Source organism: Hyla sarda, chromosome 13, assembly GCF_029499605.1.
Source record: "Hyla sarda isolate aHylSar1 chromosome 13, aHylSar1.hap1, whole genome shotgun sequence".
NCBI lineage: Eukaryota > Metazoa > Chordata > Amphibia > Anura > Hylidae > Hyla > Hyla sarda.
Genome location: NC_079201.1, coordinates 30,297,299 through 30,315,195, shown reverse-complemented (window position 1 = coordinate 30,315,195; position 17,897 = coordinate 30,297,299). Strand labels below are relative to the sequence as shown.

The window sequence follows — 17,897 nt, the reverse complement described above, 5'->3', positions numbered from 1 at the left end:
GAATCGTTCAGGAGTAGCCAGAATAGGTGAAGCCCGGAATGGTATGTAGATGCATAAAAGTTTACTGTTTATTCGGCTTTGTTAGACATGATAGGATTGGATTCCTGTATTATGAAGTGAGTATTACTTAAACGCTTGAGATAAGCTCACGAAGAGCAGGCGCGGAATTTTATTTTATTATACTCTGTATATACTTTCCCAAATGTTATTTTCTGGTGCTTATGTAATGTGTTGTGTGTTTTAAAGGGGTTATCCAGGAAAAAAAACTTTTTTTTTTAATATGTATATATCTTAATCCTTTCAGTACTTATGAGCTGCTGAAGTTAAGGTTGTTCTTTTCTGTCTAAGTGCTCTCTGATGACACGTGTCTCGGGAATTGCCCAGATTAGAAGCAAATCCCCATAGCAAACCTCTTCTACTCTGTGCGGTTCCCGAGACAGGTGTCATCAGAGAGCACTTAGACAGAAAAGAACAACCTTAAAGGGTACCTCTCATCAAATATACGTTTGATATATTTTAGATTAATGAATGTTGAATAACTTTCCAATAGCATGTTAATGAAAAATATGCTTCTTTCTATTGTATTTTTCCCGATCAGTCCTGTCAGCAAGCATTTCTGACTCATGCTGGAGTCCTAAACACGCAGAGCTGCCAGCCTGCTTTGTTCACAGCCAAACAGGCTGTGAACAAAGCAGGCTGGCAGCTCTGAGTGTTCTCCTTTGTGAACAAAGCAGACTGGCAGCTCGTAGTGTTTAGGACTCCAGCATGAGTCTGAAATGCTTGCTGCCAGGACTGGTAGGGAGACCCCTAGTGGTCATTTCTTCAAAGTGGAAAATTAAATAGAAAGAAGCATATTTTTTAATAACATGCAATTGTAAAGTTATTCTGCATACATTAATCTATAATATATCAAAAGTTTTTTTGATGAGAGGTACCCTTTAAGATGTTTGAATAGAAGTAATTTACAAATCTGTTTAACTTTCTGGAGCCAGTTGAGATATATATATATATATATATATATATATATATATATATATGTTTTTTTTCCTGGATAACCCCTTTAACATATTCTGCAGCACTGTACAGAATAGGCCATCATTTTACATCAGTCCGGTGAATATTATTATGTAATTTTGCTACAATAATTTATAATGGCTTGCAGTAGCTAATTTATCATTTTAAAAGGGGTACTCTGGTGGAAAACAAAATGTTTTTTATCCAACTGTTGGCACAAAGTTATAAAGATTTGTAAATTCTTTCTATTAAAAAGTATAAATTCTTCCAGTACTTCTCAGCTGCTGTATGCTCCAGAGGAAGTTGTGTAGTTCTTTTCTGTCTGACCACAGTGCTCTCTGCTGACACCTCTGTCCGTGTCGGGAACTGTCCAGAGTAGAAACAAATCCCTATAGCAAACCTCTTCTGCTCTGTGTATTTAAACCTGCCCTTGCTATGCCTGCGGAAGCTGCAAAGCGAAACGCGTTGCATCTTGGTCAATAAATCCTCTTTTATCCATACACCTGTTGTGGTCGATCAGCGGCGTTGAGCCGGGTTCTCTTGAAGCTATCTCTCCAGGACAGTTCCTGACATGGACAGGGGTATCAGCAGAGAGCACGGTGGTCAGACAGAAAAGAAATTCCTCTGTAGTATACAGCAGCTGATAAGTACTGGTAGGATTAAGATTTTTATATAGAAGTAATTTACAAATCTGTACAACTTTCTGGCACCAGTATAAAAAATATATATATATTATTATTTTTTTTACAGGAGTGCCCCTTTAATTCACAAAGGTTAAATGAAATCTTTGCATTTATTAATTTAGCCTCAAACATAAAAGAACTGAACTTGTTGTTTCAACTATAGCCACCTACATTGTTAGACCATGTTCACTTGGTTGAAAATGTGCAGAATGTCCACCCGGAAAACACGGAAGGATATTATGCACATTGGCAAGTTCTGGCAGTGCTAGGACCGCTCAGAAATGCGCAGTCTCCAAAGATGACAACGCATTTCCGGGCAGAATCCGCAGAAACATTGAACAGGTTCATTGTTTCTATGGATGTCGGAATCAGGAAATTCCCCCATGTGCACAGTGCAGCAGAATCCTGTTGAAATCAATAGGACTCTGCTGCAGTGGAATTTCAAAGCATAATATTTCTGCGGATTTCCACTTGGAAATTCTGACGTGTGAACATAGCCTCATAGGAATCCGATCTGTCTATCTGACAATTATGTCTGTCTGTCTGATCTATCTATCCCATATCTATCTATCTATCTATCGATTTATCTATCTCTCATATCTATATATCTATCTATCTCATATCTATCTCTCATATCTATATATCTATCTATCTCATATCTATCTATCTCATATCTATCTATCTATCTATCTCTCATATCTATCTATCTATCTATCTATCTATCTATCTATCTATCTATCTATCTATATCATACCTATCTACCTCCCTATCTATCTATCTATCTATCTATATCATACCTATCTACCTCCCTATCTATCTATCTATATCATACCTATCTACCTCCCTATCTATCTATCTATCTATATCATACCTATCTACCTCCCTATCTATCTATCTATCTATCTATATCATACCTATCTACCTCCCTATCTATCTATCTATCTATCTATCTATATCATACCTATCTACCTCCCTATCTATCTATCTATCTATCTATATCATACCTATCTACCTCCCTATCTATCTATCTATCTATATCATACCTATCTACCTCCCTATCTATCTATCTATCTATCTATCTATATCATACCTATCTACCTCCCTATCTATCTATCTATCTATCTATCTATATCATACCTATCTACCTCCCTATCTATCTATCTATCTATCTATCTATCTATCTATCTATCTATATCATACCTATCTACCTCCCTATCTATCTATCTATCTATCTATCTATCTATCTATATCATACCTATCTACCTCCCTATCTATCTATCTATCTATCTATATCATACCTATCTACCTCCCTATCTATCTATCTATCTATCTATCTATCTATCTATCTATCTATATCATAACTATCTACCTCCCTATCTATCTATCTATCTATCTATCTATATCATACCTATCTACCTCCCTATCTATCTATCTATCTATCTATCTATCTATATCATACCTATCTACCTCCCTATCTATCTATCTATATCATACCTATCTACCTCCCTATCTATCTATCTATCTATCTATCTATCTATCTATCTATATCATACCTATCTACCTCCCTATCTATCTATCTATCTATATCATACCTATCTACCTCCCTATCTATCTATCTAAAAAATCCCAGAAGAGCAGCACCACTGTAAATGAAAAACAAGCAAGGTGGTGCACACTGAACCTTGGTGAGAGGTTCACAAATAATATAAAGCAAGAAACCAGCAGCACACAAAAAAAGCTAGTGCAAAAAAAGGTGGTGGTTTATCTCAGTGTACAAAGGAAGCGACGTTTCAGCGATTTTGCGCTTGAAAATGGCGACAAGAGGTCGATGAAACGTCGCTTCCTTTGTACACTGGGATAAACCACCACCTTTTTTTGCACTAGCTTTTTTTGTGTGCTGCTGGTTTCTTGCTTTATATTATTTGTGAACCTCTCACCAAGGTTCAGTGTGCACCACCTTGCTTGTTTTTCATTTATCCATCCATCTATCTCATATCTATCTATCTATCTCATATCTATCTATCTATCTCATATCTATCTATCTATCTATCATATCTATCTATCTCATATCTATCTATCTCATATCTATCTATCTATCTATCTCATATCTATCTATCTATATATCTATCTCATATCTATCTATCTATATATCTATCTCATATCTATCTATCTCATATCTATCTATCTATCTATCTCATATCTATCTATCTATATATCTATCTCATTTCTATCTATCTATATATCTATCTCATTTCTATCTATCTCATATCTATCTATTCCATATCTATCTATCTATCTATCTCATATCTATCTATCTCATATCTATCTATATCATATCTATCTATCTCATATTTATCTATCTATCTATCTATCTCATATCGATCTATCTATATATCTATCTATCTCATATCTATCTCATATCTTTCTATCTCATATCTATCTATCCCATATCTATCTATCTATCTATCTATCTATCTCATATCTATCTATCTATCTATCTCATATCTATCTATCTATCTATCAATCTCATATCTATCTATCTCATATCTATCTATTTCGTATCTATCTCATATCTATCTATCTATCTCATATCTATCTATCTATCATCTATCTATATATCTATCTCATATCTATCTATATCATATCTATCTATCTATCTCATATATTTCTATCTCATATCTATCTATCAATCATCTATCTATCTATCAATCATCTATCTATCTATCCATCTATCTATCTATCTCATATCCATCTATATAATATCTATCTATCTCATATATTTCTATCTCATATCTATCTATCAATCATCTATCTTTCTATCAATCATCTATCTATCTATCCATCTATCTATCTATCTATCTATCTATCTCATATCTATCTATATAATATCTATCTATCTCATATATTTCTATCTCATATCTATCTATCTATCTATCTATCTCATATCTATCTATCTCATATCTATCTATCTCATATCTATCTATCTCATATCTATCTATCTATCTATCTATCTCATATCTATTTATCTCATATCTATCTATATAATATCTATCTCATATATTTCTATCTCATATCTATCTATCTATCTACAGAAAAAAAAAGTACAATGAAGGGTATCCATTTTTGTTGCAGTCAGTATAGAAAATTGCCGTCTGCTGTGCTGTCCAGTACCTGGGTAGAAGATGTTTCCAAATCCCCGCCGCAGGTCTCATTTTGTCAAAACATTTCATGCACCACCCTGATTCAATTTTTCAATTTGGAAACACCTTAATACATCAAGGCTTGGTTCAAGATGACCTATATAGGTTAATTATGTAGAAAAATGTCATTAAGGGAGAAGTCCCATGCCTAGAAGTACAGAAAAACGTATCCCCTATTTGCGAGATAGGAGATAAGTTTTAGATCGCGGAGGTTTGACCACTGTGGCCCCCCGCGATCTCCTGTACGGAGCCTCAACCCTTCCCCGAAGCAGGGGTGGCCACTGTACAGGAGATCAAGGGGTACTCCAGTCCTCAGTATTCGGAACATTTAGTTCCGAACAATGGATGCAGGCTTCGGGGGTCGCTATGCCCCTTGTGATGTCACGCCCTGCCCCCTCAATGCAAGATCTCTGGGAGGGGGTGTGATGGCCCCTACCATAGACTTGTATTGAGGGGGCGGGGTGGGATGTCACGAGGGGGCCTGTCGACCCCCGAAGCCTGCACCCAGTGTTCGGAACTAAATGTTCTGAACGTTGGGAAGTAGACTACCCCTTTATATTTATGATATGTTTTTCCCTAGGCATGGGATTTCTCCTTTAAGCAATCACTCAAACCTCAATAAGACAGACAATAAAGAGAATTCATCTATAAAGTTCACTATTGTAGAATAATAAGTTTTGAAAATTCCAGTGTTAATTTAATCCAATAAATGAAATGAGTTATCCAGGATAAGAAAAAAACAGACCTGAGTTCTTCAATAAACAGCACCACCCCTGTCCTCAGGTTGTGTTTGGCATTGCAGCTCAGTTCAATTAAAGAGCACCTGTCATTAAGGTGTTTCTCCACCCCCACCTCCCTATTCTTTATCCTTATTTCCTATTCTGTCTTCAGCTCACTGGATTCGGTGAGCTCCGGCATTCTGGAGGGGGTGTTCCCTGGCAGATGCGAGGTTGAAGCCCTTTTGGGGGAGAACTTCCGCCCTCTCTCTTCTATGCGGTGCTTGCTCTTGGGAGTGCAGCATAGAAGAGGCAGCCAATCTTGGCAGGCTGCTTCTCAATCCCCTCCTCCCTGCAAATGTAACACAGAGAGGAAGGGGATAGGAACAGAGCTGCTGCACTGCTGCACACATGTTGCTGCGCACACGCTGCTGCGCACATGCTCCTGCATGATTGACAGGGAAGAGAGCGAGCACTGTGCTAAGATCAGGTCCACTGCATTTACTGATTTTGGTCTCCTGCCAGTCTGGCAGGACACTAAAAACCCCAGCATGAGGAGGCAGGGAATGAGGGCAGGACCTGAAAGGAGACCCCTGGTGGCCAAAACCTTAGGGTTTGTTTTCAACCTAAAAAATCTCAATAATAATTAAAAAAAAAGTATATTAGAAAGCTTATTACAGTACAATCTACAATATCTTAAAAAGCATTTTAATGACAGTGCCTATTGTGAATGGAGCCAAGAGTATTTCTAATCATTGAATATGTATTATAATCGGGTGAAGATTTGCTGCTGTGGAATCTCTATTATTTACCCACCGAGGTAAATCTGTAGCATTTCTTTTCCATGTGGAAGCGCTAAATACTGTGTGATACTAGTGTGAGATTATGCAAAATATCTACCTACCTGTAGTAAATTGTTATTACATGGGTGTATGATTTTTCTTCCCAACAGCTATAGCTTATTATTATCATAATTATTATCATAAATCAAATGCAAATCTACTAAGCTGGAGTTATCTGACCTTACCCTTTAAAGGTGTACTCCACTGGAAAAAATGTTTTTTAAATCTACTGATGACAGAAAGTTATACAGATTTGTAAATGACTTCTATTAAAAAAACCTTAATCCTTCCAGTACTTATCAGCTGCTGTTATGATCCACAGGAAGTTCTTTTTGAAACACCCCAACAGGTGTGGACCCACTATGCCACTTACCGGTTTGGTTTTGGGCCAAACTTGCAAGCGGAGTCTAGGTATATCCCTGGTCTTCACCCTTTATCCCGCTCCGGGTGTGGAAGCTGGTCTTAGCTGTAGGGAGATACCAGGTCGCTACGCAAGAGTTGTTCCGGTGAAGAGGCAGCCAACCTAGCAGGCTGGAAGATGGAAAGGGCCTGTGTATGCGGGCGGGTGGGACTGGATGAGGCTGGGTGGAGTAGCACAGCAGCAGGGCCTGTAGAAGCTGACCAGGCAGATGGTGTAACAGAGCTGGAGCAGGGAATAGCAGAGCTGAGTAGCACATGTACTGGTGGTGTTTTTAGCTTAATAGCAGGAAAAGGTGTAGTCTAGCAGTCCAAGGTCTCTACCAGGAGAGACAAGAAAGTACAAGAGGTCAGGCGAGAGACGGAGTCACAAAACAGGCAGAAGTCTGGAACACGGAATCAGCAGATAAGCAGCAGAACCTTCACTATGGAAAACCACAATATTTCTCAGGCAAGGAAGGCAGGGCGGAGTGTCCTTAAATAGGTACTGCTGAACAGGGATTGGAGAGGGAGTGGATTCAGAGGCGGGCACGAACCCTTAAAGAGACAGGCTTCATGCGGCCCCCTACTAGGTGCACCAGAGACAGATGCTGAATGAGTCTGTGCGGGAGCCACATTCCGAAGCCTGCAACGAGGAGGAAGAACTGTGCGAGCTGTTCGGCCCAGGGTAGAAGTAGATGGTACACGATGGCGGTCGCTAACCACCGTTGTTCCACTTTTCTTTTTGATTTTCCTTTCTGTCTGGCCACAGTGCTCTCTGCTGACACCCTGTCCATTTTAGGAACTGTCCAGAAACTATCCCCGTAGAAAAGTTATCCTGCTCTGGACAGTTCCTGACATGGACAGAGGTATCAGCAGAGAGCACTGTGGTCAGACAGAAAGGAAATTCAAAAAGAAAAGAACTTCCTGTGGATCATAACACCAGCTGATAAGTACTGGAAGGATTAAGAGTTTTTTAAAATAGAAGTCATTTACAAATCTGTGTAACTTTCCGGCACCACCTTCTCACCTTCTAATAACCATAACGCTTTCAATTTTCCACTTAAAGACCCATATGGGGCTTGCTTTTTGAGCCACCAATTGTAGTTTGTAATGAAATCATTAATTTTACCACTAAATGTACGATGAAAAAAAATATATATACCAATAAGGGTTAATGGCGCACATCACCCTAATTGGTGGTGATAGGGATGACCCTTCTGTTTCTAATGACTGATCAATACACTAATACTAATATGCCATTGCTGCTGGATGACTCCATGCAGGAGTAGGAAGACAAAATATTTGATGAACAGAGAACCTTGGAATTTCCCAGCAGAGAAACTTCTGCCAAGAAATTAATGGACACTAGATATGCTAATATATACGGACACAATAATCAAACAACCAATCAAAAAGTAACATGCTAATTGTGATGTCAGAAATAACCCTCCTCTTTTTTCGAATGTAAAAAGCAAATTTACTTCCTGTATTAAACAGAACTCTTTGGGGAACAGCTGAGTTTCCTGCTATGAAAGAGTGTATACTAACATCCTCTGTGTGGTGTATATTTTCTTATTTCGACACTTAGCAAAATATATAGCAGCACAGTCAATCACATTTGAAAGCCTCCCCTCAGTCCATCCTTATCAGTGGGAAACAAGCTCAGCTTTTGTGCACGCTTCATAGATTAGAAGCGGGTTTAGGGCGAACGTCTATGCCCTGCTTCCTTTAGGAGTTAAAAGGGGTATTCTCATCTCCTATATTTGCCTTCCTGGCCCACTCTGGCTTTTTTGCGGCTGCTGGAGGTGGTCAGGAAAGCCGGAAGCAGCCAAAGTGGGAAAGTTACACAATATTAAAGGGCTACTCCTGTGGAAAACTTTTTTTTTTTTTTAAATCAACTGGTGCCAGAAAGTTAAACAGATTTGTAAATGACTTCTATTAAAAAATCTTAATCCTTCGATTACTTTTAAAGGGCTGTATACTACAGAGGAAATGCTTTTCTGTTTGGATTTCTCTTCTGTCACGACCACAGTGCTCTCTGCTGACCTCTGCTGTCCATTTTAGGAACTGTCCAGAGCAACATATGTTTGCTATTGGGATTTTCTCCTGCTCTGGACAGTTCCTAAAATGAACAGCAGATGTCAGCAGAGAGCACTGTTGTTGTGACAGAAGAGAAATCCAAAAAGAAAAGCATTTCCTCTGTAGTGTGCAGCCCCTAAAAAGTACTGGAATGATTAAGATTTTTTGATAGAAGTAATTTACAAATCTGTTTAACTTTCTGGCGCCAGTTGATTTAAAAAACAAAAAAAGTTTTCCACGGGAGTACCCCTTTAACTCCCACTGATTATAATGGGAGTTACATTAACAGCATAGGTCATGGGGCTATGCCATTATCACAACCCTCATTAAAGTCAATGGGAGATTTGCAAATTGCATAACTTCCCCACATCTGCTCCTTTTGGCTTTTCCGGCTACCTCTGTCCACAAAGAGGCCTAAGGAGACTGTGTAGGCAAATTTAGGAGACTGGAATTTTTAAAGACAAAGCCAGGAATGCGCCAGATGCCACTGATAAGACGGTACTACTACCACCCCTGCTGTCCACTGACTACAGCTACCACCAGTCATCACCCTTCTGCCGCCCTCTACTATTATGTACAGTGTTTTACTGTACTGCTGCAGCTACTTCTACTACCACCCATGTTGCTGCTACTACTAGGCCTACACATACACAGTCCATGATCCCCAAAAAAGGGATAATTTTTTCACCTTTTCATTTCTACAAAAGCTATTTCTTCTTCACTATTCAGGACACCAATCCTGTTGCAACTCCCAAAAGGGAGAATTTTTGAAGTGCTCAGAAAAAGCCATTGGGTCTTTACTTGCCAGCCTCAAAACCTGTTGCCACGCCACAAAATGGAGAATTTTTGGAACACTTGGAAAAAGCCATTGCGCCTTCCGATAACTGTTTGCATTTTAACACCGGCAAGCATCTTCCAATAAAAAGGAGTATTTTTGCAAATTTATTTTAATTATAAAAAGCATACAAAATCCACTAGTGCAGTGTTTTTTTTCCCAACTGTTAGTTACCATGGGTTACTGCATGTTGCCGTAACACTGACGTTAACTTAACCTTAAAACTATTTGAAAACTACTTTAGATAGCAACCAAGCAAGGTAAGCCGGCACTGCTAGCTGAATAGTCCCATGCATAGGAGATAGGCTCTATCACGAGCGGAACACACTGCCCCACTAACGTGCAACAGTACCGTACAGATGGTTCTCAATCCAATGCAGTACACAGTTCCAAACAAAGAAGAAACGAGAAGATGGCACTCGCCATAAAACGGGGTCACTTTATTCTTCGGTTGTGCAGAGACTCATACAGGTCAGGGGATCGCGCAGACAACGGGGAGTGTGCTGAATGTTTTGACGCACTTCCTCTAGCCGATGCTCTTGAGGAACTTTTGAAAAGTTTGCTCATCTTTGGATACTAGATTTATGGTGATAGAACGTTGATCCAGGGATTTCTTCTGATGCCATATTAGAGTTTAGTGGGAATTTTCCTCCCCTGGTATGGGGCAATTGGCATCAGCCTCTGGATCAACTAAGTAGGGTTATAGGTTGAACTTAGACTCTTTTTTCAACCTTATGAACTATTTAACTATAATTGCAACATTTCCATTAAAACTAATTATCTTTTTTATTATGATGAACATTTATTTTCAACCATATTAACCACATAACTATGTTACAAAGCATAAATATATTAAAGGGGTACTCCGGTAGATTTTTTTTTTTTTAAATCAACAGGTGCCAGAAAGTTAAAAAGATTTATAAATTACTTTTATTAAAAAAATCTTTACCCTTCCAGTACTTTTTAGCAGCTGTATGCTACAGAGGAAATTCCTTTCTTTTTGAATTTCTTTTTTGTCTTGTCCACAAATATACATAAATATATCAACAAATATACATAAATATATCAACAAATAAATAAGACTAAAAACAAAAAGAAGGAAACCATATAACCTACATACTCCCCCATCAGTATGTCTGGATGGGAAGTAGTAGCAGTCTTTGGAGTGCCTATATATTGGAGAATTCCTGCGGTAAATTGAGGGTGGAAGAGACCATATAAAACACCATCATATAGCGAGAACTATATTTTCACCTGCAAACACATTTTTCTTTTTTTTTGAGTCACAAAAAAATACATTTCATTAAAAAAAAAACCTTGCCTAAACTTTAAAGGGGTATTCCGGGCAAAAACATCTTATCCCCTATTGAAAGGATAGGGGATAAGATGTCTGATTGTGGGGGGCCCGCTGCTGGGACCCTCTGCAATCTCCCTGCAGCAGCCCGCATTTTATGCGTAGCTGCGTCTGAAGTTACGGAAACCTCCGGGCTTCCGAGACGGAGAGGTGACGTAACGCCACGCCCCCTCCATTCATGTCTATGGGAGGGGGCGTTTCGGCCCTTACGCCCCCTCCCATAGAAATGAATGGAGGGGGCGTGTCGTGACGGCTCGTCCCCGAAGCCCGTAGGTTTCCGAAACTACGCATAGAATGCGGGCTGATGCAGGGAGATTGCGGGGGTCCCAGCAGTAAGCCCCCCACGATCAGACATCTTATCCCCTATCCTTTCGATAGGGATAAGATGTTTTTGCCTGGAATACCCCTTTAAATAAATTCTGCCTACTAAGAAAGTGAAAGGGTGTTTATAAAGTATACAACCCCTTTATGTTATTCTTAATGATATATTTTCTAATTAAAATGTTTGCGTTCACTTTCAGAGACTCAACATGTGGAGTTTTTCTTCAGGGAGAAAGAAGTCCAATTATAAGAATACAACATGCCGGCTGTACCTTCTTCTTCTGCTTTGTACAGCTTGTTTGGGAAAAGATGATGGCCCTTCAGTATGTTATCTTGACCCTGAAGGCCATTCAGACTGTGCACCGGAAAAGGATGTAAATAGGTACCGCGGCCCTTCAGCATGTAATATAGACCCTGCAAGTCGTTTTGACTGTGCTCCGGAAAAGGCTTTAGCCGCAGATGAATGTGAAGCCCGTGGGTGCTGTTATGTTCAACCTACTGACACTTCGGACCCTGAACAACCCTCCTGTTTTTTTCCTGTCAACTACCCAAGCTACAAAGCGGTCAACCTTACCCGCAAAGCAAATGGATATTCTACAAACCTTGTACGCTCTGCCAAAACTTTCATGCCCAATGATCTAATGGTTTTGCAACTTGAGGTTATGTTTGAGACAGACGTCAGACTGCGTTTCACCGTAAGTTTTTATCTTAGAGCGACAAAGTTGTCTAGATTTAATATTAATACTAAAAAGAAAAAGCACCTGCATATACACACTTAAGCTGCTATGGGACCTTCACTAATCACTAAAATGTTATTTGGGGTTGGATTAAGATTTTGAATAACAAATTTTTTGCCTATGGGAGGTGGATCAACAGGGACATTAGGGGAGATTTATCAAAACCTGTACAGAAAAGTGGAGCAGTTGCCCATAGCATCCAATCAGATAACTTATTTTATTTTTTCAGAGGCCTTTTTTAAGTGGTACTCCGCCCCAAGACATCTTATCCCCTATCCAAAGAGGGAACAAGTTGTAATGTTCGTTTATCTGTATTTTCTGCTTTGGGTCCTGTTCAGACATTAGGTTTGTGTCTGAACAGTTTCTGTGTTAATTCTCCCTGGGATGGGAAGAGTTAACCTTCCTGACTTCAGCACTGGAAGGATATATAAGGCCTCTTCAGGTGCTGTCCTTGGCCTGGTAATTAGATTTGTACTCTGACCATGTCTTGTTTATGATGCACATTAGCTTTTGTCTGTTTTAGCACATGTATCCTGAGTTTTTGCCATGGTTATCTTCCCTGTTAGATCTAGATTTTAGCTTGTTTTAGTACCTTTGTTGGGTTTTAGTATTTTTGGATTGTTTGTTCTGCTTTGTGAAGCCTAGTCCATATTCACACTGTGCGTTTGTCAGTCCTGTTTTGACCTTTGTGATCCTGGATCTCTTAGGATAGAATCCTGTTCTGAGCCTTGTGCTATCCGTCTATCTAGGAGCTAGTTAGTCTTGTGTCTGTATCTGTGTTTGCTTGTATTTAGGATTTTTGCTTCCCCCTAGGCTAGTATCCTGCTCGATCGGTGGAGAGTGCCCATTAGTTAGGAGCCTATTTGGCTTTGGTATTGATATCCCTTCATATTTGGAGTGGGGTGTCTAGTGTGTTCCTTGTTCTGAGTCCAGTGTGAACAGTGCTCTTGATTTCCTGACCTGTTAGTATGTTATTTCCTGCCTTGTTTGTATTTATATATCTGTTTGTCAGTTATTGTATTTCTGTTATGTTCCTGACTTGTTCCCTGACTTTGTTCCGTTACGTTTGTATAGCTGACTTCAACGCCCATGCACTTTAGCGTTAGGAAGGGACCGGCTCCAAGTTGTCGATCCGTTGTTTAGGGCGAATGGGCAAGTAGGCAGGGAGAGTGGTTTTTAGGGACAGCTTAGGGCTCACTTCTCCCTGCCCCCCGGTCATTACACAAGTTGAGAACATGGAAGTTTCTCAGCACGGAAGTTCAGTCAGTGCACTGGATGACTGGGGTGCCGTGCCGGAGATCCTTTGGATAGGGGATAAGATGTCTAGAGGCAGAGTACCCCTTTACAATTAAATGAGCAATCTGAATAGTTGCTATGGGCATCTGGGAAACTTTGTCATAAATCTCCTTCATTGTCCTGATGAGGTCTTATTCTATCTCTCCATTGTATGGGGAGAGGGATGGGATAAATGTGCATGAGGCAAGGGTTGGGATTTTTCCTGAACTGCCCTGTTTAAGGGGGAGCCACAGGAAACCCTACAGATCTCTAAGAACACAAAGTTAGGTAAATGTTTATGGACGATCAATAATGAAACACGGGGGGGGGGGGGGGGGGGGGGAATGAAAAAAAAGTGACATTTAGTTTATTTTGATCAAATATATATTTTTTCTTGGAGATTATATATAGTGTTAGTAATAGTAGCTATGTGCAGGTATTCAGCTCCCCTCCTGTGTCCTGCAACGCCCGGACTGGTGTGGGCTACACCAATACGTAAATGCACATCAAAGAAACAATGTCCAGCGCTGCTCCCATTAAAAGACTTTTCCTTTATTTCACAACACCGAGGTACAGGTGTGAAACAGAAATGAGGTGGATCGTTTAGGGTGAAACAGAAATGAAATGGTTAACATATGCACCATGTAATCTGCACCTGGGAAAGCAGGGGAGGGTCATCCCATTCCATGGGAAATGACGTCCCATCTGCAGCCCTATATAACGATCCCTGTTTCTAATATTCGTTGTATGACTAAGGCTCTGTAACGAGCCGAAACACGTTAACAGCGTCCACTATGTCTGTCTGTACCTCGGTGTTGTGAAATAAAGGAAAAGTCTTTTAACGGGAGCACTGGACATTGTTTCTTTGTTAGTAATAGTAGATACAACTGTGGTAATAGATAGAACTGAGAGAATTGAGAGTAAACATAGAAATATGAACAGAGAGCATGAGGAAGAGATGGGATGAGAGTACAAAACCCTCCTTTTTTCCTCTATCATTTATTTCTTAGTTCATAACTTAAATTACTTCATATAAACTAATAATTACCTTTGGTAAGAGGAAAAGCGGGAAAGAAAGAAGTGAAGAAAGACCTTTGTTGGTATGGCCGGTGAATCCCCTTCTCTAGGTAAAATTGTAGGTTATTCCAATAAAAAATAAATGTGTCAAAATCTAACAAAAATATGTGGTCCTCACAATTCACTCAATGTTTTCATCAGATATGACACAAAACAATGGTTCATAACTAAATATTCTGGCTTCATGAGACCTACCTCAATCAAATGAAAGGAAATGATTTCACTTAATGTATTATGCTGTAAAGCAGTACCAGATTTGCTGCAGCTTTTATATACACACAGAAAATCCACAAAAGATTAGAGTGCAATAAATTTTAGAGGGAGACGAATCTGAAGCATGTTATTGTTTCTGGCAGAAAGAATGCTGATTTATTGCCGATTTGTTCCCCACTAATGTTAAAGGGGAACTCTGTTGAAAACAAGTATAAAACAAATGTTTTCTAATCAACTGGTGCCTGAAAGTTAAACAGATTTGTAAATGACTTCTATTAAAAAATCTTAATCCTTCCAGTACTTATTAGCTGCTGAATGCTACAGAGAAAATTCCTTTCTTTTTGGAACACTGATGACATCACGAGCACAGTGCTCTCTGCTGACATCTCTGTCCATTTTAGCAACCATGCATAGCAGATGCATGCTAAGGGCAGCATGGTGGCTCAGTGGTTAGCACTGCTGCCTTGCAGTGCTGGGGACTTGGGTTCAAATCCTACTAAGGACAACAATAAATAAAGTGTTATTATTATTATAATAACGTCAGCAGAGAGAACTGTGCTTGTGATGTCATCAGAGAGCATTCCAAAAAGAAAAGAATTTCCTCTGTAGTATTCAGCAGATAATAAGTACAGGAAGGATTAAGATTTTTTTAATAGAAGTACTTTATAAATATGTTCAACTTTCTGCCACCAGTTGATTTAAAAGAAAAAAGGTTTTCACCGGAGTACCCCTTTAATACCTATATAGATAGCCAGCTAGTATCTCTGTGTTTATAACTTTTACCTTCTCCTTTATATTTTTGACTGTAGATTAAAGATCCGTCTCGAAACCGCTATGAAGTTCCCATTGAAACACCACGTGTCAGTACTAAACCAACCAATATGCAGTACGATGTCAAAATCACTACTGAACCCTTTGGCTTAATCATCAGTCGGAAGTGTAATGGGCAAATCTTGTGAGTTGTCTTTGTTTTACTGTTACGGAAATGCCATTTCTTGGCTACTTGTGTTGTAGGCAACAATGTGAAGATAACAGGCCAACTAGGAAAAGCATGTAAATATTATCATGACAGGATAACAAGAAACAAGAGAGTGAATACCATCTACAGAATAATATAACCGGAAAATACTGAATTATAACTAATAAGTTATTATATCTCTGAAGATTAATGTATGCAGAATAACATTCCAATAGCATGTTATAAAAAAATATATGCTTCTTTCTATTTAATTTTCCACTTTGAAAAAATGACCACTAGGGGTCTCCCTACCAGTCCTTTCTTTTTATAGATTTCAGACTCATGATGGAGTTCTAAATCTCAGACTGCAGCTGGGACACAGACAAGCTCAGCACTTCTCCCTGGCAGTGTGCAGTGGTGAGATTGTCTGTGTCCCGGCTGCAGTCTGAGATTTAGGACTCCATCATGAGTCTGAAATCTATAAAAAAAAAAGGACTGGAAGAGAGACCCTTAGTGGTCATTTTTTCAAAGTGGAAAATTAAATAGAAAGAAGCATATTTTTTTATAACATGCAATTGGAAAGTTATTCTGCATACATTAATCTATAATATATCAAAAGTATTTTTGATGAAAGGTACCCTTTAACTTTATTCCTCATATACTCAGCAGAGCCTGCTAGTTCATATTATAGAGCTATAAGCACTCTTTATTCCAGTATATGGCATTGCAGGCTATGCTTAAGGTGTCTCTAGACATCTTATCCCCTATCCAAAGGATAAGGAATGAGATGTCTGATCCTGAGGGTCTCGTCGCTGGGGCTACCAAGAAATCTGGTGCACGGAGCAAACGTGCCGGATGACTGGCGATGCAGGGCGGAGACACGTGACTTCACGGCCACGTCCCGCTCGCGATGTCATGCCATGCCTCCTCAATGCAAGACATAGGAGGGGTCGTGAAGGCCGTCACGCCTTCTCCCATAGACTTGCATTGAGGGGGATGTGTCGTGATGTCACGAGCCTCCCAAGCTGCACCCGACGCTCTAAACAAATGCCGGGTGCATCAGAGAGATGGGGGGGGCCCCAGCGGCGGGACCCCCGCGATCAGACATTTTATCCTCTATCTTTTGGATAGGGCATAAGTTGTCTAGGGGCAGAGTACCCCTTTAAGGCTAGGTTCACACTACAGAATTATCAGTTTTGAAATTCCGTTTGCAAATTCCGGTGCAGCAGAGTCCCATTGCTGTCAATGGGATTCCAACGCATAGTCCACACTACAGATCTACAGCAGCAGATCTTTCGCTCTGAAATCCCTTCACCGGAATCTGCGAAGAATACTTGCAGTCAATTTTGGCTGGAGATTCCTTAGTCTCCACCCAGGCTATACTCACACAGCGTATTTTAAAGTAAAAAAAAAAAATACAAAATTACAAAACAAAAGGAATCTCAACTTTTCAAGCATTTATGTTTATTGCTTTTTGGATGTTTTTGTTTTATGGAGCATCATTGTTTGTTGGCCGCACCTTTTGTCCTCCATTTGACCTGCTTTCAAAAAGATTGTAGATTCTAGTGATAATTCCTCTCTCTTCCTAGCTAGATAGTAGAGAAACATTATCAATCTTTGCATTATATTGTAATACAGAAGATTGGCTGCTTCAGTGATTATGTGGCTCTCAAACTAGGCACATTTTGCTGCTGTCTTTACTCATTCTTCAGGAGCAAATAATAATACTGCACCATTTTAAGGATTTATGAAAGTTTTCAACCATAAGCATTGTGGATTTGTATACATTTTTCACTCCTCATGTTATGGGCTCCATAGACTTAAAATGGCGCCCGTCTAGTGCAACTTTGGTCTGCACATCCCCATGCCTTTCTCTGGTGGTTTTAACAATCAGCGGGGGTCTAAGTACTCAGACTTTGATTAATCAAAACTTTTGACATAGTCAAAGGTTTTGCTTATTCACAGGACACCTAAAAGTGCTTTGGACCCACTCAAGGAAATAATTGTGAAAGCCCATGCCACTTTTTGTAAGTCCATGCTAAAACTTTGGGGCCCCATAATAGGGCTTTTTTATTGTATTACAGAAGATCCTCTGGTACTCTGGTGGGCTAGCCCAACTCTGGATGGCATATTAGCACCATGCAATTACTTTTCAACATAGGCATTTTTTTTATTTGTCTATGGCCTGCAGTCA

The 17,897-nt window shown here is 39.5% G+C and overlaps 1 protein-coding gene across 5 annotated transcripts in view; it reads left to right on the top strand.

Moving 5' to 3' along the window:
- LOC130297439 (lysosomal alpha-glucosidase-like) overlaps positions 1-17,897 on the top strand; it is an 83,934-nt gene that overhangs the window by 16,939 nt on the left and 49,098 nt on the right. For 4 of the 5 annotated variants that reach the window (XM_056549918.1, XM_056549914.1, XM_056549917.1 and 1 more), the window contains exons 2-3: positions 11,644-12,138; positions 15,555-15,700. In XM_056549918.1, the coding sequence (XP_056405893.1) occupies positions 11,653-12,138; positions 15,555-15,700 (632 nt within the window). In that variant the 5' untranslated portion in view covers positions 11,644-11,652. Of the gene's footprint in view, positions 1-22; positions 42-11,643; positions 12,139-15,554; positions 15,701-17,897 lie in introns of those variants that run through there. The other variant, XM_056549916.1, reaches the window with a different exon arrangement.